Source organism: Maudiozyma barnettii (genome assembly GCF_903064755.1).
Source record: "Maudiozyma barnettii strain CLIB 1767 genome assembly, contig: KABA2_03, whole genome shotgun sequence".
Lineage (NCBI taxonomy): Eukaryota > Fungi > Ascomycota > Saccharomycetes > Saccharomycetales > Saccharomycetaceae > Maudiozyma > Maudiozyma barnettii.
Genome location: NW_024545240.1, coordinates 26,310 through 53,226, shown reverse-complemented (window position 1 = coordinate 53,226; position 26,917 = coordinate 26,310). Strand labels below are relative to the sequence as shown.

Genomic DNA, 26,917 nt, shown 5'->3' with positions numbered 1-26,917 from the left:
AAACTGATAAGCAGATCTGTAATTAACAAAATTAAGCTTGAGGAGTGAGAATGTCGTTAGTAAGGCTTGTCGTTAGACGTGGGGTTATAGGTTACAACCCTCTACGAGTGTTTGCTCAAAAGAACCTACTTTTCCATGGGATTCGTTACTATGCATCGGACGTGGAACAAAAATATAGAGATAAATTACTGAATAATGCTAAGAGACTTGGCTTTCAATCTGTTGAAGAATTGAAGGAACACTTGAAGGATACTATTGACGAGAAAAAACGACAATTGAACAAGATTGATCCTCTGAAAGAACTTGAAGAATATGAAGCGTCTCAAGAGGGTACTATGGGAAAGATAACCAAACCACAACCTGCCATTGATCCCAATTTGAAACAAGCCCCATATAAGACCCTTGATTCATTTTTGAATTTGAACAAAGTAAAAACTCTATCTGCAGAAGAAATTGAATTTTTATGGAGAGCTAAATGGGGTTCCAACGAAAACGTTATGTCAGCTGTAGTAAGTAATGAAATATATGACAGAATGTACAAACATATCAGAACTAACCCTATTTTTGTATTACCTTTACCTAGACAATTAGAACCTGAAGTAGAAGTCGCCAATGACAACTCCATCAAGAAGGATGGAATGGAACTTCATTATATTCAATGGCAATTTGTTGGACCCACCACTGTCCATTGTATATTAACTTCATTAGAAGAGTTTAAATTACATAATCAATACGCCAGACCTCACACAACTTTGGAATTTTTCACAGATCTCTCCAAGGACAAAAACATCGTGTTAATGAAGGGTACTATTGAACCAAATTCAAATATCAAACCACATGATGCTCAACTGTTATTATTAAATATACAACGATTCTATGGAGCTCTTGGAGAAGACACGGACATTGCAAAGAAAAGAATCAAGCTATTAAATGGGTTCACCAAAGGGTCTCCTGACTTTAATGTTGATACTCTAATCGAATTGGCCCAATCTTTGGAAAATTGAAACATTATCTAGTTCTACCATGTAGATCAGCGATCTGTACCTACCATCTTTTTGTAAATAATTATAAATATAAATATCCTGCCTTCCAAATTTAACATCTACATATTCAAATAATCAACACATCTATATATACATGAGCAGAAAAGACCTCAATAGAGTCTGATCATCTCATTGTTTTAGTGCTTTACACAGTTTTAAACGTACACGGAAAGGAGCAGCGAACAGTCAAAATAGAAAATGAAAATAAAATAAAAATTTCAGCTCATCATGTCTTTCAATGACTCTGCCTATATAAGAACAACAAGCAAAACAGAGAAATCCACTTCCATTCTAGATATCTACACGGATACAGTCATACAACTAAAAAGTGATTTATAACGAAATGTCTAGTGCACCTACAGAAAAGAAAACAGTTGTCTTTCTAGGACCTAAAGGGACGTATTCTCATCAAGCGGCCATTCAACAATTCAGTCATTTGGATACAATTATATATACACCAACGAGCACTATCCCAGAATGTTTCAATCAATTAGAAAACAACCCAGCCGTATCATATGCTGCGGTTCCATTGGAGAACTCCACAAACGGACAAGTTGTTTACTCCTATGATCTTCTAAGAGATATAATGCTCGATGACTCATGTGCCATCGATGGACATCGTATAATTCCTCAATTAGAAGTTATTGGGGAACAGTATGTTTCAATTACTCACTGTTTAATTTCTCCAATTGCCAATATCAACCTTGAGGATATCAAAAATTTCAAACTAGTTAGAATATTCAGTCATCCTCAAGTTTGGGGTCAAGTCGCTCAATATATGAGTAAATTGAAGAAACAATTCCCAGATACAAAATTTGAAACTATAGATACTAATTCAACTTCAGATGCTGTACTAAAAGCCATTGAGAAACAAAAGACAGATCAAATACCTCAAACAACTGAAATATTAAATATTGCCATTGCTGGAGAAACTGCTGCACATCTATATGATGCACATATTATAGATGAATCTATTAATGACAGATTGGGGAATACAACAAGATTCTTAATTCTAAAGAAACTGGCCGATAAACAGTATCCTCCTCAACCTCCAAATGTGAGTAAAATGCATGTGAACTTACTAATGTTTACTTTGGAATTAGATGATCCTGGTTCTTTAGTAGATGTCTTGAACGTGTTGAAGGAATATTCGTTAAACATGTCTTCCATTAGTTCGAGACCTTACAACAGTGGGAAGGACGGAAGAAAGTGGCAATACATCTTTTATATAGAATACGATTCAGATCCTCAAATTGCTGATATCAAAACTTTCTACGAAGAGATTAACGACAGATGTGTCAAGTGGTGTCTATGGGGTTCTTTCCCAAGAAACGAAAGGTACTACCAATGAAGAATAACGTGCTCCCAGCCGTATATATAAAACACTCCCCACCTGTCTCGCATACAGAATCTATACGGAAACACTATATATGAAGTTATAGCAAAGGTATGTACACAACTTCCAGAAAATTTGTTCAAATGTCTTCTTATTGGTCTCCTCTCCTCTCCCCTCTCTCTTGTTGTATGACACAATGCTCCGTGCTTTTTTCCCCTTACAATGGCGGTGATGCGGCTGTGGCATCTCTTCCATATAAGTGAATAAAATCGATCTGAGACCCACTAAAACGACAAGGTCATCGGCCAAGAGTCTATATAAAAGTTGGAAAGGAACTGAAACTACTGATATCTTTCAGGGTATGTTGGCTGATCTTAATTTTTGATTTCATAGTTGAACATTTTCCTGGCAAAGCTAATAAAAACCAATAGTAACAATATGCCACCAAATATTGGACGTGAACTAGAGTTCAAGGAGAGGTTTCCTCGATTCGAACCTTTAGATACGACACCATTAGTTCAAATATTAAACTTTGAAGATGATGTTCTAACTGGGGGGAATAATAGTAACAATAATGAAATTACAACTCAAAACAGAACATTTATAGGAGTTTTTGACTTACATATACACAATACAAATACAGCTGCTACTGATCGTGACACTGCTTCTAATCCTTCTGAAAAACCTACGAAATCTGAGAAACAAACATTCACCTTTTTAGAAAATATGAAATTAGCGACACATATGTTACTAATGTGTATTCTGCTGGGTATGGAATTAGATGATTCTAAAGAACTTGCAAATAGATTAAATTCAACAACCATGTCTTTGGTAGAACAAAGAACTGTGAAGAAGTTATGGAACTTTACTACAATTAATACTATCATGGGGACTGTATTTGTCGGGGGTATAATATCTGGTTGTGTATACAGGAGAAACCTAGGTTCTTTTAAAATAATATCTTCTTTAGCTTCAATATATTGGGCATTACAAGTTACCAGTATTGGAATATTCATTCAATATTTGAATCCAAATAGCATTATAAATATTATGGTTGGAAAATTTATTTGTGCTTGTGTACATGGACTTAGAACAACACACCTATTGTCACAAATTTTTAAACGATTTTCTGTTAAAAATGCACGAGATATACTGATCTTAGTGTATATTCTTCTCGTGGAAGGTATACTATTGGGTGCGGTAATATGTGACAAATTTGGGAAAAAAGTTTCACCTATTAATGGAAACTATGATAAACAATTTCAAAATAAAACTTTATTGAAACAATCATATCTTATGTTTCTTTTTTATATTTTCAATTGTACGCCAAATCAAGAATTGATAAAACCAACTAACATCGACCTATATCCTGATATTTTATCTCATACTGGCTTGATCATCAATTACTTAATAACTAAATGCTACTTGTTCATAAAAACACGTAAATTTAAAAATATGAAACCAGGATTCATGAACAATATGAACAGATTAGAAATAGACAAAAAACCAATAACAATAAAGACATTATTCAATATGGTTAACTTAATAGAATTTGAGATATTCATTTTGATGAGCCTTTATGGCATATATGATACTGTAAGAAAAAAAATAGAAGACAGTGAAAAATTTACTTTTACTATAAATTACAGTAATACTTGGTGTTTGTATGTTTCTGTTAAATTGGTAATGATTCTTATTCGTCATAAGTTTGATAGGAGCGTCCTGTATAGATATGGTAAAAACATATTATGTGTCTCTATTGGTATGATATACAATTATAGACAAAAGTTAAATGATCCATCAGTTGTACAAGAGATACTCTATAATAAATCTTCTAAAATATCCTATTTTGTTTGCTTTCTTGTGATTTTAACAAGTTTTGTATGTTACGTGGATCATTGGAAATCAATGGACAGTCGCTCAACGATCTATCTATACATATTTTGCCGATTAGTATTCAATATAATGAGACTATTGATATTTCCTAAACCACCTTCGAAATATATTATTGTTGACTTCAATATTATTTATTATACAGGATTTATGTCGTTTTTATTTTCATCGATATTTGATGATACCTAAACCCAAGATTAATCATTAACAACAATAGAAGTTACAAAAAATCGAAAAAAAGAGACGCCACTATATCATCCCTAAAAAACTTACAAGGAGTTGTTCAAGATTCCAATTAACTCTAATTGTGTAAATCCAAGTATTAATTTGATTTATAATTTCTTTTAATGTAAACATGCATACATATATATATTTGCTATTTAAAATTATATTTCATATTCATATTAATATATTTCCCTTCATGTAATATTATTTACTAATAAGCTTTCTTTTCATTAAATATTCACCTATTATATTCCAATACCCATCTTGTAAAATCGTGTCATTATGATGACCTAACGGAAATTCGTACATCTCTTTATCTTTACTAGGACACAGAGAATATAATTCAGTCATATGAGGAGGCGGAACTATCTCATCCTTTAAACCTCGTAGAAATAAAAAGGATATTTCAGATGGAATCTTGGTAATTTCTTCTTCTGAATTCCACACTTCATGACATAAGAATGCAAATTTTGCCAAATAAGGAAAAATATACGGTATAACCTTCGTGATACTCAAAAAGGTATTTTCTAATATAACAGCATCAATCATATTACCAAACCTTGAAGCAATATAGATTGCATTTGCTCCACCAATAGAACGCCCGTATAATACTAATTTCCTTTGCCTATGAAATTCATCAGTAGCAAGGTAAGACATCGCACTATCCGCATCGATCTTTAATCCGATTTCTGAAGGAGAACCATCCGATTTTCCATAACCTCTATAGGAGTAAATAAAAACACTCATATTAAACTGACGATAGAACATCTCCATAATTGGGATGAAATAACCAATGTTACCAGCGTTTGGGCACAATATTACAACTGTAGTTGTGGACTCCTCCTTCCGAAGATCAAAGGCATCAAGCTTCATACCATCTCTAGTTGTTAGCTTAATACGCTTATATGGAAGTCCTCTGGTATCTGGTGTGTCCACATGATTTCTAGCTCCTTGTGCCCATGAAGGATACACCAACTTATTTTGGAACAAGTATAGAGACCCTACAGCAAGGGTCGATATAGTAAATAACCCACCGAACAATATTCTTGAAAATTTCCCAAACATGGTATATGAGAAAATCCTTACGCAAATCAATCTTTAGACTGAAAGTTACACTTAGATCACTTAACAATTACCCTTTTCCTTGACTTCTTTCTTTATCTGTTTTAAGAGAGCTTCTTCTTATTATATCCTCCTACACATATTTTTCTCCTTATATAATTTGATCTAAAAAGAAGCGAGGACTTAAAATGTCAGTGATTGAACCGCTATGGTGACAGGAGGGTCAAAGTCATTCAAATTATTTCATTAAATATATGTAAACGTTTACATGCAAAATATATAAAAGTATGAGATCATGGTATTATTTTTTATTTTGATTTGAGTATTGTACATTTTTTGTCATAAGTTAGGAGTATTCTCCTTAAAAGTTAGGAATTTCATTCATACGTTCTAAACTCTTCAATAACGCCTTGGAACCAAAAACCAAAAACAATAATAATATATAGTAATATTAACATCGACCCTTTAAAATAGTTAGACTTACCTTCGGCATATAAATATGTGAACATGAAGACACTTGCCATTGATCCAATCAAATCCCATTTAGGGAAGACTAACGGGAACATTTGTTCTCTAATATTAATTGCAGCTTGATCAATATTCCATGTATACATGATTGAATATAAAACTAAAGCAGGTATTTGTAATAGACATACTTGTAAAGCATATGCACTGCCAATTTCCATTGATAATGCGACATTACCATGCATAGCAAACGAGATAGCGTTCAAAAATTCTGTGGTGTTAGGAACCAGAGCAAAAATGGTTAAACCAAGGAATTTAGGATCTAAACCAGGGAAATCCTTAAGGACTGCATCAACACATGAAACTAAAATTTCTGCAATGACAGCATATAATAATGTAGCTATCAATAAAATCCATGTTGACTTGGATCTTGACCAATTTGGTGCTTCGTGACTACCTTGATCGTCATTACCAACCGCTGCCTTAGTTTTAATATTTGATTGAGTAGATGTTAAAGGTAATGCTTCTTCCAAATGCTGTTCCTTTGGAGGATCAGAAATTGGTAATTGCCAAATCATCTTAGCATGTGTTCTCAAAGTGAACCACAAACCAATAGCATAAGCAAGGAACAGGATAATAGCACATGAAACAGACATTGGCTGAATGACATTTCTAAACATCTTATTGTATTTCAAAGGTGGACGGGTAAAATAACATTGTGACAGAGTAACAGCCATTGTAATGGTCTTCATAGAAATCGAGTCCTCAGATAGAACATTACTATCCTTATCGCGACATATAACTGTATAACTCCCATATATTTCATATAACATAGTTGGAACGAACATCACGATCATAGAAAAAATTAATAATGCGGAAGAGACACCTGCACTTGCAGGATTATATCTTTGAGTCTTTCTGTTAAGAGCCCCTCCACACATAGATAAACCTGGTAATAACAATACAGCACCAAGGATCGAACCAATCATAGAACCTTCAACCAATTGTCCTTTATGACCTTTCAAGGCAACACAATATAGGAAAATTTCGACAATTGTTGAGAAGAAAGCATTAATTACAGCACCAACACCCATAGAGGTCTGGGCAGATATGGAAGCAACAGCTTGACCTATATAAAATGCTAATGGTATAATTGATGCAAGACAAAGAATAAAAATTGATGATTCATTAGTGAACCAGAAGTTAAGATTCCATGATTCCTTCATGAAATAAAAATCAAAGATAGTGAAAAACACTAAAGATATCAAATTGACCACAATAATGTTAGTACCATCAACTGTATATTTGTAATAATGCCAGCCTGCACAACGGAAAGTACACAATAAAATATTTCTGTTATCATAATCGTCTTCGTTACCTTGGTATTGTTGTTGGTTGATATATCTTGCTGATGACGTTCCTGTTGCTAAATGATTATTCAACTCATTACGCAATGTCCGAACTGTTGGTAAATGATTGTTACTTTTCATGATCATTGGTCTCGTTTGGTCTGAGGATGTTTTAATATATTTGAAACCTAAAGCCAACGGATGCTTTCTACAATGGTATAAAAGATTCCACAAAATACTACTCATAGGAATAGTAAATACACATAACCAGGTAAGAAGACATAATATAAGGGTAATTGGTTCAAATATCAAATGGAACAATGCATAGAATAAGATTCTCCCTAGAGTCCATTCACCTCTACCAAAGTATCTTCTTTGATTTGGATTACTAGAAAAGTTAGTGGAGTCACCCATATTTGGACCTTCAGTAGCAGGGGAACTTTCTCCCAGAGGATTATGATGAACACTACTTGTATTTTGGTCTATATTACTACCAGACACTTGATTTTGACTATTAATATATGTTTGAATGGAACCATATGAGGGGTAACTAAGAGAATTCACTGGTTGTATATTTTGGTCATTACCATTCGTATTGTTCTGAGGTGGATTTAAATGATTTGATTCCATAGATTGATTCTTATGAAAAAATAATTTATTGCTATAGGATGTGACCCAACCATAGAATTGTTGTACACTGATCCCTTCATCTTTATCTTCTTGTAAATAATGTTCATCAGGATTTAAATAAACCACTTTACCAAAGGGCCATAATAGATAAATACCTAATTTGCAAAAGACACCTGCATAATCTCTTGTTGATTTTGTGCCCAATCCGATGATCATTACTAAAAATGCAGCTAAATAACAAATGATACATAGCATTAGACCACATGTCATTGACCATATAATGTTAGTGAGGTGAACACCGAGAGTAATAGTCTTAAATTTAGTTTCATGAATATCTTCATCAGCAGCTTTTTGAACTGATCTTTGTTTTTTATATAAAGCAGGTTTCCAAATCCTTATACCGAAGGGATGTGTTTTATTAATTGCATCTTGTCTTTCTTTCAAAGTAAGAGACTCCATAGATGATGCCCTTGAGTGTCTATCCGAAAACTCATTATCTTCTTCATATTCTTCATCATTATCGACATCAATATCACGAACATCACCACTAATACCATGTGGTCCTAGTTCTTCTATTAAAAGATCATGACCAGAATCTGTTGCAGGATGATGTATAATGAACCTTTCTTGGTCCGTGGAAGTATTTGAAGGTATTGTATTATCATTTTGAGACTCTATGTTTATCTTTGGTCTTGATGTATTGCCAGGTAGTGAAATATCTGAACCTGAAATAAAATTTGAATCAATATGATTTGTTGAAGGTGAAAATGATTTTGTTGGATTTGGCGAAGCCTTGTTACCATGTAAAGCATATTTCAAGCCATCATGAAGACCTTCTAAATATCTAACATCATTTTCTACTTCATTTGGATCATCGTCCACACTAAACACTCTATGAACAGTATGATCATGTGCAGAAGTCGGAATATCCCTAGACATTTCTACTTATTTTGTGAAAGTTTGAACTGCCGATATAATAAACTACTCACACTTACCACCACCTAGATATAGATATATATATATGTAAATGTGTCTATTTAAATATATAAAAATGTTGATGATCTGTTAACATACTTATACATTTATATATTTATAGTTTCTTCCCCCTTGCTTATTTTTACTCGTTTCTCTTGAAAAGTAAACAAACAATGGGATTCATCGCGGAATGTTTACCAAAGCAAAAAACTAAATATAATAAAAAAGTGGTTTGAGGTAAATTGATAGAGAAACTCAAACCCTTAACACACTCTATTGTAGAAGAGGGTTGGGCTTCACACATGCAAAAAACATTAAAATAACCTAACAAACATATGTATTTAATAATTAACTATTCTTAATAAATATCATGTGAGTTATATATCTGATTTGCAGTACATACAAATATGATGTTACTTTCGTGAAACTCATTATTATAATAATTAAATAAGAGATCGAGAGAATGAAAGAAGTGGAAACTAATTCCAGTCCTTTTAATCATCTTATATATATATATAAATATTTTTTTTTGGGGGGACGACTCGGCAGTTATCCCCCGCTCCCGCCAGACCCCAACATGGACGTAGCCGCCAACCACACACACAAAACAGTTTTCCCACCAACAAATAACAATTGCTCTTAACTGTATGTGTATATATATATACATACACGAAGCACATCTAACTGACGTAACATACACCCACGTGATGCGGATACCCTCCAGATCACGTGCTGCCGTTACCCTCACATCCCGCGAATTCTTTTCTTTTTTTTTCTCGCCGTAAAAGAAGTGAATTCGCGTTTTCACAAAGTAAAAATAGGCGGAGCCACCAACCCGCGTTTCCTTTTAGTAGTATGATGTGATGCACATACATTTTAAACCAAGGAAAAAAATGTAAAAATTAAATTAGATATGATATTAAAATATTTTATGCCTGTAGTAATTATTTACGTTACATTCGTGATATCATTTTATTACCACAACGAAGATAGAACTACTAGATCAAGAACTCGACGTATTGAACTAGGAATATACATATAACAACAGTAACAGATCGTTATCATATCCCACCTTCGCTTTTACTTCCTTTTATTTTATTTCTGTGTTATCTCTGTTTGCTATATACTAAATCCTTTTTTCTTTTCACAATAACAAAGAAACAAAAATAATAATAATAATAAACTTCACATAGTCTAATATTATAAAACAATGTTGATCTCAAAACTATCATTATCTTTATTGCTCTTACCTTTCACCCTGGCGGCTATCACTACGCAGTTAGTAGTGACTACTAATATTGCTGGTGTAATTATTACTAGAACTTCCATATATGATAATGCAGCTGCAGCTGCAGCTACTGCTGCATCAACTTTGGTTTATACCACAACTGATGCGAACGGTATAATTAGAACTGTTACTACTACTGGTACCAATGCTGCTGCCACTGCCGCTGCCGATACTGATGTTGCAAATACAGCAACTGGTATGACTACTAAAGTTTATACTAGTACTGACTTGAATGGGGTTGTAATGACAAGAACTACTACATTAAATGCTGCCGCCGCTGCTTTAACAAGTTCATCTACTGTTACTGCCTCATCAACAACAAATACTGCCACTGCCACTGCCACAGGTACTAATACTCTTGCTTCTGGAATGACAACTAGTGTTTACACTAGTACTGATCCAAATGGTGTCACTTTGACTAGAACTACTACTTATGCTTTGAATTCTGCAAAAACGGCTACTGGTTCTTTATCAAGTTCCAAATCATCTACTACTAAAACTGGAAGTTACGTTAATAATGGTAGATCGGATCCTTCCACTTCAATCACTCCTTTCCCTCTGACTGCAGTGTCTACTTTATCCTTGGATTCTTTCTATACTGTTACTCAAGGTACTACAAAGACTTATACATCTTTAAGAGCTCGAACTACTATTTATGCTACTGTGGTAATTAATGGTCAAACTATTGTTCGTTCGACTACATTTGCACAAAGATTTAGTAGTCAATACATAGATGTTGCTGTACCTTCCTCGGGTTCTATTGGGCTTGGTTCACTAACAGGCAATATTGGTGTTATTAAGACTAACATGAAAACTACAATCAAAAATAATGCCGATTCATCTTTGAATCCTGGATTCACCACTTTGTTTGGTATATTCACATTATTCATTTCATGTTTAATTTAAGTAATTCGAAGAGAAAACGTAACATAAAGAATTGCACTATATACATATATTGCTCCTTTTTTTGCCCTCCTCAATTTTCTTAAACATTTTTTTTAATCTATTTTAACATCATTCTCAAGCAAAAACAAACACACTCACATACAATAACAGGTCTTAACATTCACAGGAAAACTCATGTATCTGTATCTATATCTATATATCTACATATATATGTAATTAGAACTAAATACTTGAAGTATCAACTTAAAAAAATATACATCTACGTCATAAACGGTATTAATTTTTTTGTTTACTTTTGGCTGTCTTATACTACATCGGACATCGCCTTATATTATGTATATAGCGAAATATAGAATAAACAAAATATGTCAAAGGTACAGGTATAAGAAATCAATAAGCATAGCTTTAATAAATAAACTGTAAAGTCTATACATCAACCGTTTGAATCGTATATATTACTGAATACAGTATGGATTCGTCACATTTTAATGAGATCAATGATATACCTCCAATGTCGTTTCCTAGGGATACACCTACGATTGGAATAGGTAAACAATTAAAGACTAGAAAATTTATTCTAAGTAAATACACAATATACACGACTAAAGATAGAATGTACATCGTGGGCTCAAACAAAAGGGAGACAATGTTTAGAATCCTGGAAATAGATCTTACACTTCCTGACGATGAGTTGAATGTTTTGGAAGATAACGTATTTTTTACTAGAAATGAAATCATGAGTATTTTATCTAAATTAGAAGAAACTGCAGAAGGTGGTATCGAGAAAAAATTAACTGTATTCGGTTTGCTAGGTTTCATACGATTTACAACTTGTTATTACCTAATAACAATCACCCAATTTAGTCAAGTAGCAACAATCGGAGGTCACTCGGTATTTCATATTGATGGTACAGAGATGGTGCCTATATCTAACAACTACAAGAAACCTGATAAATATTCCATTGAGGCCAAACTGATGGCAACTTTTCAAGGCCTTGACTTAACTAAAACATTTTATTTCAGTTACACCTATGATATCACGAACACATTACAAACAAATATATTAAGAGAAAAATTAAAGGCTGTAAATCGTAATGATATTACTATACCGAGGGGTATACATGATTTCAATGAGATGTATATATGGAATATATTTCTTCTGAAACCTATTTTCAGTTGCATAGAAACAGTGTATGATTGGTTTCAATGTATTATTCACGGATTTATAGATCAGGTTAGTATATCTCTATTTGGTAAAAACATCTATATTACTTTAATTGCTAGAAGATCACATCATTTTGCAGGCGCAAGATTTTTAAAGAGAGGTGTTAACAATCAAGGGTTTGTAGCTAATGAAGTAGAAACAGAACAAATAGTTACTGATATGTTATTAACCTCGTTTCATAAATCTGGATCTGGATATTTTGATAGTGATCGATATACGTCATTTGTTCAACATAGAGGTTCGATACCTTTGTATTGGACACAAGCTGCATCTAATCTAACCGCAAAACCTCCAATCGAGATTAATGTAATAGATCCATATTTCTCACCTGCTGCATTACATTTTGATAAATTATTTCAACGATACGATGGTGGTATAATTCATATCCTAAACTTAATCAAAACAAAAGAAAAAAACCCTAGAGAAACTAAATTGTTGAAGGAATTTGAAGAATGTGTAAACTATTTAAACATTTTTCTACCAGAGGAGAAAAAACTTGTTTACAAATCATGGGATATGAGCAGAGCTTCAAAACAAGATGGTCAAGGTGTTATTGAATTTCTAGAAAAATACGCATTACAAACAGTTGAAGAAACTGGAATTTTCCACAACACATTTGATTTTAAAGGTACTAGAATTCAAGAAGGTATTTGTCGTACGAACTGTATTGATTGTTTGGATAGAACAAATGCTGCCCAGTTTGTTATCGGAAAGAGAGCTTTAGGTGAACAACTGAAAAGTCTTGGAGTTATAAATGACCCATTCCTTGAGTATGATTCTGATATTGTAAATATACTAACAGAATTATTTCATGATCTCGGAGATACAATTGCATTACAATATGGAGGGTCCCACTTAGTAAATACGATGGAAACATATAGAAAGATTAACCAATGGAGTTCACACTCCAGGGATATGATTGAGAGTATTAAAAGATTCTATAGTAACTCCTTCATTGATTCCCAAAGACAGGATGCCATCAATTTGTTTTTAGGCCACTATGTGTGGAAGGAGGGTTATCCATCATTGTGGGAAATGAATACAGATTTTTATTTACATAATACTTATACGAATAATGGACCCAGGAGAAGTTATACTCATTGGTGGAATAACTATCATATCGAAAGTTCAAGACAACTGATTAAACATGAGGTTATAGACACAGACAATGATATTACACTAACTAGGATCAAACAAAATATTCGGGGATACCCAGGTGCAGTTGATAATTATTGGAACGAATACTATACTCTGAGAACATATACCTGGCTCGATGAATTATTTGAATTTACAATGAATTCAACAAGAAGATATCAGGAAACTAAGAAACTGGGCAACGAGTTGTCCCCATTCGTATCAAGGAAACAAAGTTGGTTGAATAAACACCTAAAAACCGTTCTAGAAACAGAAGATAAAAGTATCATTTCAAATTTGTATGTGCACAACTCCGAAAAATCTACCAAAGAAGATAATTACATTGATATGTATAATTCTAAAGAGGCAGTTCGACTAAGAAATTCTAATTTATTAAACTTTACAGCTAAATATCTACAGGATGTAGTCCAATCACAGAGTGACGTTTACGAAAGTTTCGATCAAACCTTGCATGGTAAAAAAGGACATCTTGCAACTAAAACTTTTATGCAAGATGAAATGGATACTCTAAATATCCGTCCATGGAATACTTCTACTGTTGCTAGTATTCCGGATGATTCAACTGAAACATTTATATTTTCTTCGAAGGACATAGAACCGAGTTATGTGAGTAGTTTGAAAACTCGAGAATTTTTCCAGAATGTATCTTTCGATAAAGAATTTTATCAAGGGATGCATGATTCTGTCTTTTTTTCATCTAGTGATTATACTCAGTATACCGATTTTTCTACAATTTCTGTAGATAAGGATGACTTGCTACTTTACAAAGACGTTACAAACAGTCGTGATGAAGTACTATTATCTGATTAGTATCGATGAGATAAGAAATTCAGATTTGAATCAAACAATCTGTTGTAGTGTTGATCTTCCTCATCCAAACCACATAAAACCTGTGAGAATATTTTCACGGTTCTCACCTATGGTTCAGCTTGCATACTTTGGCATTTATTTGTGTAATGTTAAAACAAGCTCCTACTCGAAGAAAATATGAATTTGTTTTCTCCTTCCTGAAGATTGTCATATTATTAATACTAGAAATCATGATTAGGTTATCAAGTATTGATTGTTATGTATAGGTATAAACTCTGGATATAATTCACTGTGTCCTTGCTTTAAGTGAAGAAACAATGCTCTGTATAGCATATTATATAGTAGTCTCATGTGCTTGTTAGTACATATAATGTTATTCGTTATGACTCCCTTATATATATATATATATATTCAATACTAATATAGGTTTCTCATTTGATACTAAGATTCTTTTCAAATGAAGCTCAGGATATAAAATAACAAGCTTAATTGAGGAGGAGCTAATATTTACTATTTTAAACGGTATTATTATTTGTTCCTGTTGAGACATATAGTAAGACGTTTAAGACGGGAAATAGTAGGCCTCGTTCAAGCAACTTATCAATAAACGTGAGGTTTATCACTGAATAAAATCATGAAGATAAGAGTGAGTAGTACAGAAAATCTAAGATAATAACATCGAAATAACTAAATAGGAAATAATATATGAATTTTATACCCACACATATATACTCTAATTACATTGAAAAACAAATACTATGTATCCTAATATTAACTGACATCTTCATGAAGGAGAGACATGTTCCGTAAGTTCTTCGGCTTTGGGTACAATCCAAAAATTTCAGTGCAATTGATGGAATAGTAAATCGGCACAGTCGAAAACAGCAATTATATGAGAACCATTTCAAAATATGTCACATAAAGACATCATTAACCAAGATCTATACACCTATATATATCCGTACTCAATTAGTATAAAACACATTTCAGAACTGTAGCACACCCATATAAGAAAAGATAGGACTTTTGTCTACAATGCATAGTTGATATAATGAATACTGACCTCCTTTCAATAACTTCACTTTTTCCAAAAGTGCTTACAACTGGGCTATATATATGGACCTACTATGTTACAGTAACAAGGGTGACAGTATTTCCATATAAATTTGTATTTTCAGTGGTTAGCTTACTTGCAATAGTGGCCCTCTACACATATTTTAAGGTGATTAACGTTGGTCCTGGCTCTCCTATAGATTTCCAAGATTTGGCCATTAGAGATCTACATAATGTAGAAATTGGAGTAGAATTACCCCCAGAATATTTAACACGAAAATCAGTAACGATAAAACATGATGGTAGATTCCGAGTTTGCCACACTTGTAAATACTGGAAACCCGATCGTTGTCACCATTGTTCGTCGTGTGAACGATGCATTTTGAAAATGGATCATCATTGTCCTTGGTTCGCTGAATGCATTGGATTCGAAAATCAAAAGTTCTTTATCCAATTTTTGCTTTATAGTACAGTTTATTCCACTTTTGTGTTAATTATAACCTCAATTCAATTATTTAGATGGTTTCACTCAGGCAAATATTCAGAAGAATATATTGATATCAGAGTGCTACAGATATGGCTATTGGCTATTGCAGTAACAACATCGATGTTTGTCTTCTCCTGGTTTACTATAAGACAGCTATTAAAGAATCAAACAACTATTGAAATGTATGGTCAACGTAGGTATAGAAGAGAATTTGAAATCAGGCATGGTATGTCTCCATCAAGTGAAATTAATGTGTTTGATTTGGGTTCAAGTTCATCAAACTGGAAAGATGTGATGGGTAATTCCATTATTGAATGGATATTACCAATAAAGACATTTCAAAGCCAAAGAAGTAGGTATAGTTTGGATGATCACGGCTTATACTTTAATGTAAATAATTCACTTGCTACCCAATCTTTACTAGATGACTCGCATCTACAGGATCAATTGATGAGAAGAGTTACACCAAGATCTTCTATAGATATAGATCATTATTGATCATAATTATAAAATAAATGTCAACATAAAATATTATACACATTGATAAACACATAAATATTTTAATTAATTTTAATTTTATTTTTTAAAAACTTTTATAATTTATATAAATATATAAGGGGTAAGTAAGTAAGAACTAGATGCTTACAAATTGGATTATAAAAAAAAGAGAACCATAAATTTCGTTTTGTTGTGCTAAGAATAGTAATAATATAATATTGTATAAGGGATGGTTAGTAGATGAAAGTTACCCATTTTTAAAAAAAATTGTGATGCAGAATGATGTGTTTAAATGTATGTCCTTAATTATGCTTGTTTTTTATATTTAGAAGATTCACGAATGGAACCATTTCTAAACGAATAAAGTAATAAAACCAATAACAAAACCACCTAAACCAATGGTTAGATGTGTAGAACCATCCTCGTAGTATGAAATTTCAAAAGTAGAGGAGTGAGCTGAGGATGTAGTATTTTGTACTAATACTTGAAGAGTGGAAGTAGTTGGAATTGATTTTGTGATGGAAGAAGCACCTAAGAAATCCAAGTAAGATGTGACAGAGGCACTTTGGGTTTCTGTACTTTCAATAAAACCTGCTTCGGCGGAAACTTCTGGAGTTAGAGTTGTAGTACTACAAGATTCGGTAGTATATGAAACAATAGTTTCATCGACGGAGGCAGTTAATGTGGTGGTTTTATGATTAATAGGAGCATATGGGAAAGAACTGGATAAAGTAGCAACAGGGACTAATTTAGTGTTTGTAATGGCTTCTGCACCTAAGGATTCGGTGTTAACGACATAACCTTGACTCTTAACAGTTTCGGATTTGACGCAAGTTGAACATGGTAAAGTGGAGACAGGAACTAAATTGCTTAAAACAGTGGCCTCTTCGGCATATGATTCAGTAGTAACGACAAAACCTTCACTGACTACAGTACTAGTAGCTAAGACACATAGGTTGTTGGAACATGATGTAGTAGTTATAACCTTGGTCGATAGCTTTGTAGAGGTGACTGAAGTAACATTGGCGAATGCGTTTACAGTGGAAGTCGAGTTAATAAATCTACTTTCATCATCAATAGCTTCAGCGGAAATTGTTGATGTAATAACAACCTCTGATGAAATGGTAGAACCGGATAAAGTAGCAACAGGGATCAATTTAGTGATCTCAGTGACATCCGCTGGACTGGTAGACATTAGTACTGTGTATGTTTCGTAAGTATCATTACCAGAAGTAGTAGCAGTTGCATTGTTGTAAGTTGTGGATGCTGTCATATTGGAACTGTATTCTAATGAACTAGTGGTTGAGACCTCTTGATTTGAAATAGAAGATGAAATCAAAGTATTGTTAGAAGCAGCTTCCTCGATGACAGGGGTGACTGTAGATATACTAGTGGTTTCCAAAGGTGTTGTGTTGGAAATATCAGATACTATATCACTGACAGAGGAAGTAGCAGCAATTGAATTTGATGTAGTGTCAAAAACTAAAGAAGCAGTTTCGACACTAGTTGAAACAGAAGCTAAATCGGTTGAGATAGTAGAGATGATAAAGGAAGAAGTACTGTTATTATTGTTGTTAGTTAATTCTTCTTCAGTCAAAGAATCCAGACTTTCAGATTCTGTATCTGGAGATAATAGAGAAATATCATCAAGATTGGAGTCAGAGGTAGCTTGTGTAGTCTCGGAGGTAGTTGTTTTACTATTTTGCGAGGAAACAGAGTTATCAACCATTGCAGAAGTGGTTCTATTGGAACTAATTAGACCAATATCGAAAGCAGATTCTCCTGAGGCATTATTTAATTCGACGTTGGTCATGGAATCGGTATAGACGGTGGAGTCAATGATTGTCTTACCATTAATAGTGACTTCATTGGTGATATCATCATAGATTAATGGACCTGTTGAGTAAGCAATACGTAGATATTTACCACCACTAACATTAGAAGTAATATTAAAGAATAAAGCAGCAGTAGTTGATTCATCTTTAAAGGCAGTGAATGGAACTGAAGATACTGGGTTATTGAAGGAATCTACAGCTGTAACGACTTCAAAAGTAGTGTCTGGATAATCGTAGTAGAAGGAATTGGAACCACTTGGAGCAACGTCGATGGAAACAGCACCGTCCAATAAAGAAACTGGAATGTTGATGACGAACCAAGCAGTGTTGTTAGAGTCGTAAACACCACCATCAGTGGTGATGGTAGTCAAGTCTGTTCCGATAAAATCAATAGTTGGGGTGAACGATTTGTCACCAGTGGCATTAACTGCGTAGGATAAAGACATTGGTTTATTGACTAATTCTTTGGCACTGTCTGAGAATTTAGCTAAGACGTTGAAATCAACAGTAATCTCATTTTGTAAACTAGCAACATAAGAATTAAATGAAACAGTGAAAGTGTTTGAACCATCGACAATATTGACAGTACCGATAGTAGTTGAACCGTATAATAAATCGAAAGAACCTGAAGAATAGGAACCGAAAGCCAAAGGTATTGTGATTTGAATATCAGAAGTTTCACTTTCAGCAGGAATAGTGATTTTAGGTTGTATTATGAACCAATGATTTAAATCTGTACAATCTGAACTCTTTGTATAACTATCCAAAATTTTAACATCTGAGAAATATGGAACTCCTGATGCTAAAGCTGTAGTTATGGTTGAGAGTAGCAATGTAATTGCAAATAAAGTATATTTTCTAAATGATATCATAAATAATGATTATAAATAGGATTTTTTTTGTTTGTTTTGTAGTAATTCGATTAGTAGAGTGACTAGTTAGTTGGTTTTGCGAGAAAAATAATAGTAATAAAAGAAATAATTCAACAAGAATAAATAATAATCAGAAGAGAAGTTTAAAACCGTTTATCATTTTCGACCTTTATATACAATTTAATAAACAGCAAATCAGAAAGAAAAAAGAACCACCCCTCTAATGATTTACTTCATTCGAGTTTCAAATCGAACGATAAACATAATTACATTAACTTTATTGCTCTTAGTTATTACTGTTCTAATGGTGTATTTGTTTTTTTTTTGCGTAGCAAAATATATAAATACCTGTGACCTAGTAAGGTATTACGACCTTTAAAATTATACTTTTAAGGTTTGTCGTCTTTACTCTTAGCGTTTACTATCCCTAGTCTTAAAAATCCCAGCAATTAAACAAAAAAAGTTGCAAATTGGTCTAACTTCAGTCCACTAAGTTTACTTGAGAAAAGACTGGCTTGTTCTTTTGAATCATCAGGGTATTGTTTAAATCATTAATGTAGGTCTCCACGGAACAGTTCACCATGATTACAATTATAAAATCAGAAATGCGCAGTTTTTTTCTTCTGGTCTGTTGAGTTGTATATAGGAGTAAGTATCATTTAGTACAAGTATGATATTGAATAAGAGTAGAACCTTACCAACAAGCCATTCAGCAAAACCGATGGTATCTACCAAGGTCTCCTTCATCGTCTACTTTTAGTACTGGTGATTTAGAATTATCTAATCATAGCTGACATCAAATCAACGGACCCCATCTCCGTCTGTCTCTCTTTGTATGAATATTCGAATGGCGGGGCGAACAGGGGCACGCACGAAACCCGAATGGATGGCTGTGTCTGCTCAGCAATGCGAGAGAAAACCCGGAATTTTGAAAGCAAGCCATACTAATATCATATAATATGAATACAGAGAGATGATTGTAATAGTTTTATCTAATGATAGGGATTGATTATGATGTAATTTGATATAAGAATGGGAAAATACAGGATATGTCTATAATTAGATGCTAAGCGTGGATGTCGTAATTGCTGGGTTCTTGGTACGTGTTTCGATGGGGTTGCCGTAGTGATAAAACTTGATTAGTAGTTTGCTGAGTACAAATTGTAATACTTTACGTAGTTTTTTTTTGCCTTAGTATTTCATTTTCATTTGAATAAAATTATAGATAATTCTAGTACGATATGCATTAGAAATTAAGTATTGATAGTAGGCCATTCGATGAAGTCACCAGGAACATTCTTACATATAATTGCGTGCTTCTTTGTATTGAATATATTTCGAAAGCTTGGTACAGTCAATCAATAATAATACATTGTGGGTAGAATTTTGGTTATCTAATAAGATTTTTTCTTGGAAAAATGCTTCCCTAAGCTTTAATTGTGATCGTAAACAAAAACAAAAAATAAACACGTAATAAAAGAAATAAATAAGAATTCTAAAGTAAGGAACATTACATAGAAAAAGTAAAATATGTATACTTCTTTGTATCTTTGTCGATTATCTTTCCAGTGATCACATTACTGACAGAACATATTTCCATAATCAAGAAAGAAAGAAAAAAATTGATTGTTTTTTTAAAAAAAAAAATAGCTTGTTAAAGTTGATATTTATTAATGATCACTGCATCGAGTTCATATGATCGATAATATGGCAGCATAGAGAGGAACTGACAATAACCTAACTTTATCAAAATAGTTGGTTCTTTGTCCAGAAAATGGTTTTACCACTGATAATAGGCGTAGGCGTGACTCTCCTCGCAGTATCTGCAAGGTCAGGTTTTAGAGCATGGTCAGTATACAAGACATTAACACCAATGATGATTGCAAGGTTGAATAATATTAGGTTGGATGACGAATCATCATACCGACATAAGTTCCATAATGATTTACGTTTTGATAGCAATAGGCTTAATAGTAAGATGAAATCGAATTTAGAACAACAAATTATAGGTGGATTTTTCTCTAGAATGACAGAAGCGGAAGCATTACTTATATTAGATATATCAGCCAATGAAATTAAAAATTTGAATGCACAACTAGTGAAAAGTAAACATCGGAACGCTATACTTAGAAATCATCCTGATAAAGGTGGGTCTCCATTTATTACTGCCAAGATAAATGAAGCCAGAGAAATTATATTGAAATCACCATTGGTGAAGGGATACTAATTCAGTGAAAAAGAAAATATAAAATATAAACATTTCGTACCAATTTCATATTCTATAACTGATAATATTTAAATAAAAGGCACATACATTATTATATAAACACTAACAATAACGATCAATAAGCAGTAGTCTTAGATTTCTCTCTTTCTCTCTCTATATATATATATTTTGTTACCTCTTAGTTCATCACGTAGCAGTTTCTTTTAAGAAAATATTTTGAGATTTCGCATAAAAATATCGAGAAAGAAACCGATGACTACAAATGGAGTTTTAACTCAATCATATTTCCCTATATATATATATATATATATATATCAATAGTAAGTGTAACACCTACAAACCTTATTGATTCGTTCTTTACTTAGATATTAATATGAAGGTTAACCTACAATTCGACCCATATGGATCTCCAGGTCAAATCAAAGTATCTTCAGATCTGTACTCCTCTGTTATCGATGAATTTTCCTCCTTCGCAGAAATTACATTACCGTGTTACTCTAGAGAATTACAAAACACTTTCATATATTGGTATTGTTTAGACACATCTTTACCTTATGAAACTGTCAATATCCCTACTGATCATTATCATATAGAAAGATACAATCCAACATTTGATTTTTGCGAGTTCAACCCTCTAGGTGACAATTCGAAAGAATATATCTCATCTTTGAATATTGTTGGAATCACTTTAGATAATGTACTCTACGATAAAATATCACTATTACCTTCAAACAATGACAAATTAAGCTTTTTAACAACGAAGTTTGATATTCGAAATAAACAATCGGTTATATATAAGAAACAATGGTTACGTCAGGGATTGTGTAATATAACATATTGCAAACCTCATCCATTCGGAGTAATTGATTTTACTAAGACAAAAGTTATCCTTATGAAAGGTAAAGAAAACAATGATGACCATGATGTAAACTCACATATGAACTTATCCGATATCAAAGTTAAATGTCTTCCATATCCTTTACCATTGGACCTAATAACTCCAGATATCTACCAAAAAAATCATGATGATACACTTTTTGCATATGCGAATCATGATGTCTTTGAAAAGCTTAAAATTAGTAGTGGATCATTGGTGCGGATTTCGCTTAAGAATAAATCAACTCGACTAAGACTTTTTGTGCTCTTTCGACCAAATAATTTCAACAAGAACACCATATATTTGCATCCCAGAGTGAAAAGTTTATATCCAAGTCAGGAAAATATCCAAATTCAAAAAATTATTATAGAAGACACTTTACCAATTGCCTCTAACGTTATTATTTCAAGAGTAGGTGATTGGATTCAAACTCAAAAGATCTATCAGGATATTATTTTACAAAGACTTAAAACCTTTTTTGCTAGCAAGAATAGATTATCCAAAGTTGGTGACCTTATACCCATTACCTTTGATAAATCTCTATCGTCTCTAACTTCTAAGGATACTAATATTTCATGGGACGACCAATGTGTCAATGAGATAACAGATGGATATGACACATTAGTCTGGTTTAAAATTAGCTATGCTGATGTCAAAACAACTAATTATGATGGTGATATCTCCTCAAATATTTTTGAGGACGAATTTATAATAGATCCAGTGAAAACCAAACTTAGTACAAGTAAAATAGTACGCGAATCCCCAGAGGCTACAATTAATGATGATTTCAACGCATTCTATAATCTCCCAACGTCGGTTAAATACCTCTCAGACACTTTTCCATACTATAATGATATCTCAAACATCATCAACTCGTCAATTGAATGTCTAAAACGAGGAATTCCTGTAGAGACCCTTATATTGCTTCATTCTACAAGCAGTAACGTGGGAAAAACAACGTTAGTTAAAAGCATTGCAACAGAGTTTCAAATTAATCTTATAGATTTTGATTGTATTACCTTTTCTGTGAGTGAAGGTTCTTTAGACTCTATAACTAAGGTTATTGGCTTCCTCAACGCAAAACTTGAGGGTGTTCTACCATATGTCGAGTCCACCATTTTATACATGTCTCATTTGGACGTCTTATTCCCACCTATCGATCCTAACCAGGATCAAAATACAACCAAGATAGCAAGAACATTGGAATTAGGATTACTTAATACTATTATGGCAACGATGAAGAAATATAAAAATGTAATATTTTTGGCTTCTGTTAATGAAATAGATAATTTACCAAGTACAGCCAGGGCCTTTTTTAAATTCGAAGTTAGTGTACCCGTCCCAACTGAAGAACAAAGACGATCAATCTTTGAATGGTACTTATCTTCTAAACGACTAAATCATAGTTGTGATTTAATAGTGAACAATCAAAAGTTCGTTTTAGGAGAGGATGTGGATATACAACATTTAGCTCTTCATTCTGCTGGGTTGACACCTATAGATATACGTTCTATTGTCAGTAATGCAACTGAAGAATGTATCGAAAACTCCAACAAATCGGAACATAACTGCAATATAGAATTAAATATGGCCACATTAGAAAATGCAATATCTGCTGCAAGAGATGAATATTCGGTATCTATTGGTGCTCCAAAGATTCCAAATGTTACATGGGATGATATTGGTGGTGTTGATCAAATAAAGGGTGAAATAATGGATACTATTGACATGCCATTGAAGCACCCAGAATTATTTTTATCTGGTCTAAAGAAGAGAAGTGGATTATTATTTTACGGGCCTCCTGGTACAGGTAAGACTCTAATGGCAAAAGCTATTGCCACTAACTTTTCGTTGAATTTTTTCAGTGTCAAAGGTCCTGAACTATTAAATATGTATATAGGTGAATCGGAAGCTAATGTTAGGAGAATCTTTCAAAGGGCTCGAGAGGCAAAACCATGCGTCATTTTCTTTGATGAAATCGACTCCGTAGCGCCTAAGAGAGGTAACCAAGGTGATTCTGGTGGGGTAATGGACCGTATTGTTTCCCAACTATTAGCTGAATTGGATGGGATGAGTTCTGGTTCCGAGGATGGAACAGGGAGCGATGGAATTTTTGTCATTGGGGCCACCAATAGACCAGATTTACTAGATGAAGCTCTTTTGAGACCAGGTAGATTTGATAAACTATTATACTTAGGTATACCAGATACAAATGAAAAACAATTAAATATTTTAAAGGCATTAACTCGTAAATTCACATTTCATGAAGATGTGGATCTAATGCAAGTTGCCGAAAACTGTCCATTCAATTATACGGGGGCAGATTTTTATGCTCTGTGCTCAGATGCTATGTTAAATGCAATGATAAATATTGCTCACACTGTAGATAGTAAATTAACAGAGTATAACCAAATAAGAAATGATAACCAAGAAAAGGCTGTTTCTCTTAATTACTGGTTCGATCAGGTTGCTACAGATAATGATACATCCGTGACTGTCAGAATGGAAGATTTCATCAAAGCTCATAAAGAGTTAACGGCAAGTGTATCACAGGATGAATTAGATCATTACCTCAAGGTCAAGAGGGATTTTGAAGGCTAGTAGGTCGTGATTGTAAATATATATCTATTTAAATGTGACTTGCTATATATTCAGAAATGAATAACTTACAATTAATGCATTCAAATCCGTCAGAAATGATATTCTTTGCAGCGGATCTTATAGATCGGTGTCTCTGCCCTTTTATCTTTCCGTGTTTTCTTAGAAAATTGAGAGAGAGACAAGGGAGAGGCAAAAATGAGAACTTCTAAACAAAAATAATCATTACTTAATTGATAAATGAAATATGTTAAACCCTGTATACTTCCTTATGAATCAAACCAATTTGAAATATTAAAGTTGCAAAGTTGTAACAATTTGTTCGGTGATTTACTTGATCAAAGGAAAAAGTTATTAAAGAGTAGAAAACTGAATATAGGTCGGAGAATAAGATGGTATACGAAGCTAAACCATTCGATCCGATTACCGTTAAACCCAACGAAAAGAAAAGGGTAGCTTACTTTTATGATGCAGATGTAGGGAACTATGCCTATGGTGCTGGTCACCCCATGAAACCTCACAGAATAAGAATGGCACATTCCTTAATTATGAACTATGGTCTGTACAAGAAGATGGAAATTTACAGAGCCAAACCTGCCACCAAACAAGAAATGTGTCAATTCCATACAGATGAATATATCGATTTTTTATCAAGAGTTACACCAGATAACTTAGAAATGTTTAAGAAAGAGAGTGTGAAATTTAATGTAGGTGATGATTGTCCTGTGTTTGATGGGTTATACGAATATTGCAGTATATCAGGAGGTGGGTCCATGGAAGGTGCCGCAAGATTAAATAGAGGTAAATGTGATGTTGCCATCAATTATGCTGGTGGGTTACATCATGCGAAAAAATCAGAAGCCTCAGGGTTTTGTTATTTAAATGATATTGTTCTTGGGATTATCGAGTTGTTAAGATACCACCCAAGAGTTCTTTATATTGATATTGACGTTCATCATGGTGATGGTGTTGAAGAAGCATTCTATACTACTGACCGTGTAATGACATGTTCCTTCCATAAGTATGGTGAGTTTTTCCCAGGTACTGGTGAATTAAGAGATACTGGGGTCGGTAAGGGTAAAAATTACGCAGTGAATGTTCCATTGAGAGATGGTATTGATGATGCTACATATAGGGCTGTCTTTGAACCTGTAGTGAGTAAAATTATGGAATGGTATCAGCCATCTGCTGTGGTATTGCAATGTGGTGGTGATTCTTTATCTGGTGATCGTCTAGGATGTTTCAATTTATCTATGCAAGGACATGCTAACTGTGTGAATTTTGTTAAATCGTTCAACATTCCAATGATGGTTGTCGGTGGTGGTGGTTATACAATGAGAAATGTTGCAAGGACGTGGTGTTTTGAAACTGGTCTGTTGAACAATGTCGTGTTGGATGAAGAACTACCTTATAATGATTACTATGAATATTACGGGCCAGATTATAAATTACAAGTAAGACCTTCAAATATGTTTAATGTCAACTCACCAGAGTACCTTGATAATATTATGACCTCCATCTTCAGCAATTTAGAAAACACGAAATATGCTCCGAGTGTTCAATTGAACAATGTTCCACGTGACCCCGAGGATAAAGGTGATGAAGAGGAAGATACGGCAGAAGCCATGGATACAAAGGGTGGGTCTCAGTTCGCTAGAGATCAAATAATTGAGAAGGAAAATGAATTCTATTGAATAAATGCCATCTTTTGAGGAGAGTCTTGTTTGTCATCGGAGGATCGAGGCTGAGTGAGTCTATGTAGAATAAATCAACAATTGGATAAATATGTAATAAATAACAACAAATGTAAATCAGTAACTATGAACTACTAGTCATTTTAAAAAATGTCTTGGATTAATAAGCACTCTGTATCTTGCACCCTGAGCAATTATGATTTGCTTATTCAGGTATTACTAATCAATAAATCAGTAGTTATCTTTGACGGTGTTTAACGAAGTTCCGTTTCGTCGTCCACTTTTTCCGTGTTCCGCGAGTGAAAAATTTCGATTGTGATTTAAAGGGAAGTTTCGATATAAAAGGAAGGCAGCGGTAAGTAGCAAGGGGAGTATCATCCATCACTTTGGTTTCGTCTAACTTTCTTACCTTCT

At 33.4% G+C, this 26,917-nt stretch overlaps 12 protein-coding genes across 12 annotated transcripts; 9 read left to right on the top strand and 3 right to left on the bottom strand.

Annotated features, from left to right (window-relative positions):
- Positions 1-50: 50 nt before the first annotated feature.
- Positions 51-1,004, top strand: ATP11 (Atp11p; the record flags this gene model as incomplete). Its single annotated transcript, XM_041549491.1, has 1 exon — positions 51-1,004. The coding sequence occupies one exon, from the start codon at positions 51-53 to the stop codon at positions 1,002-1,004; it is 954 nt and encodes a 317-aa protein (XP_041405425.1).
- A 382-nt stretch (positions 1,005-1,386) lies between these two features.
- PHA2 (prephenate dehydratase PHA2) lies at positions 1,387-2,394 on the top strand (the record flags this gene model as incomplete). The annotated part of the gene is made up of 1 exon (XM_041549490.1): positions 1,387-2,394. One exon carries the CDS (start codon positions 1,387-1,389, stop codon positions 2,392-2,394), a length of 1,008 nt encoding a protein of 335 aa, XP_041405424.1.
- Positions 2,395-2,817: 423 nt separating this feature from the next.
- KABA2_03S00550 (uncharacterized protein) lies at positions 2,818-4,461 on the top strand (the record flags this gene model as incomplete). Its single annotated transcript, XM_041549489.1, has 1 exon — positions 2,818-4,461. The coding sequence occupies one exon, from the start codon at positions 2,818-2,820 to the stop codon at positions 4,459-4,461; it is 1,644 nt and encodes a 547-aa protein (XP_041405423.1).
- A 240-nt stretch (positions 4,462-4,701) lies between these two features.
- KABA2_03S00528 (uncharacterized protein) lies at positions 4,702-5,562 on the bottom strand (the record flags this gene model as incomplete). Its single annotated transcript, XM_041549488.1, has 1 exon — positions 4,702-5,562. The coding sequence occupies one exon, from the start codon at positions 5,560-5,562 to the stop codon at positions 4,702-4,704; it is 861 nt and encodes a 286-aa protein (XP_041405422.1).
- Positions 5,563-5,936: 374 nt separating this feature from the next.
- On the bottom strand, positions 5,937-8,942 carry VNX1 (Vnx1p; the record flags this gene model as incomplete). Its single annotated transcript, XM_041549487.1, has 1 exon — positions 5,937-8,942. The coding sequence occupies one exon, from the start codon at positions 8,940-8,942 to the stop codon at positions 5,937-5,939; it is 3,006 nt and encodes a 1,001-aa protein (XP_041405421.1).
- A 1,246-nt stretch (positions 8,943-10,188) lies between these two features.
- Positions 10,189-11,172, top strand: KRE1 (Kre1p; the record flags this gene model as incomplete). The annotated part of the gene is made up of 1 exon (XM_041549486.1): positions 10,189-11,172. One exon carries the CDS (start codon positions 10,189-10,191, stop codon positions 11,170-11,172), a length of 984 nt encoding a protein of 327 aa, XP_041405420.1.
- Positions 11,173-11,641: 469 nt separating this feature from the next.
- FIG4 (phosphatidylinositol-3,5-bisphosphate 5-phosphatase) lies at positions 11,642-14,362 on the top strand (the record flags this gene model as incomplete). Its single annotated transcript, XM_041549485.1, has 1 exon — positions 11,642-14,362. The coding sequence occupies one exon, from the start codon at positions 11,642-11,644 to the stop codon at positions 14,360-14,362; it is 2,721 nt and encodes a 906-aa protein (XP_041405419.1).
- A 1,051-nt stretch (positions 14,363-15,413) lies between these two features.
- Positions 15,414-16,400, top strand: PFA3 (palmitoyltransferase PFA3; the record flags this gene model as incomplete). Its single annotated transcript, XM_041549484.1, has 1 exon — positions 15,414-16,400. One exon carries the CDS (start codon positions 15,414-15,416, stop codon positions 16,398-16,400), a length of 987 nt encoding a protein of 328 aa, XP_041405418.1.
- A 352-nt stretch (positions 16,401-16,752) lies between these two features.
- On the bottom strand, positions 16,753-19,107 carry EGT2 (Egt2p; the record flags this gene model as incomplete). Its single annotated transcript, XM_041549483.1, has 1 exon — positions 16,753-19,107. One exon carries the CDS (start codon positions 19,105-19,107, stop codon positions 16,753-16,755), a length of 2,355 nt encoding a protein of 784 aa, XP_041405417.1.
- A 1,774-nt stretch (positions 19,108-20,881) lies between these two features.
- MDJ2 (Mdj2p) lies at positions 20,882-21,334 on the top strand (the record flags this gene model as incomplete). The annotated part of the gene is made up of 1 exon (XM_041549482.1): positions 20,882-21,334. The coding sequence occupies one exon, from the start codon at positions 20,882-20,884 to the stop codon at positions 21,332-21,334; it is 453 nt and encodes a 150-aa protein (XP_041405416.1).
- Positions 21,335-21,707: 373 nt separating this feature from the next.
- PEX6 (AAA family ATPase peroxin 6) lies at positions 21,708-24,812 on the top strand (the record flags this gene model as incomplete). Its single annotated transcript, XM_041549481.1, has 1 exon — positions 21,708-24,812. The coding sequence occupies one exon, from the start codon at positions 21,708-21,710 to the stop codon at positions 24,810-24,812; it is 3,105 nt and encodes a 1,034-aa protein (XP_041405415.1).
- Positions 24,813-25,201: 389 nt separating this feature from the next.
- RPD3 (histone deacetylase RPD3) lies at positions 25,202-26,503 on the top strand (the record flags this gene model as incomplete). Its single annotated transcript, XM_041549480.1, has 1 exon — positions 25,202-26,503. The coding sequence occupies one exon, from the start codon at positions 25,202-25,204 to the stop codon at positions 26,501-26,503; it is 1,302 nt and encodes a 433-aa protein (XP_041405414.1).
- Positions 26,504-26,917: the final 414 nt, after the last annotated feature.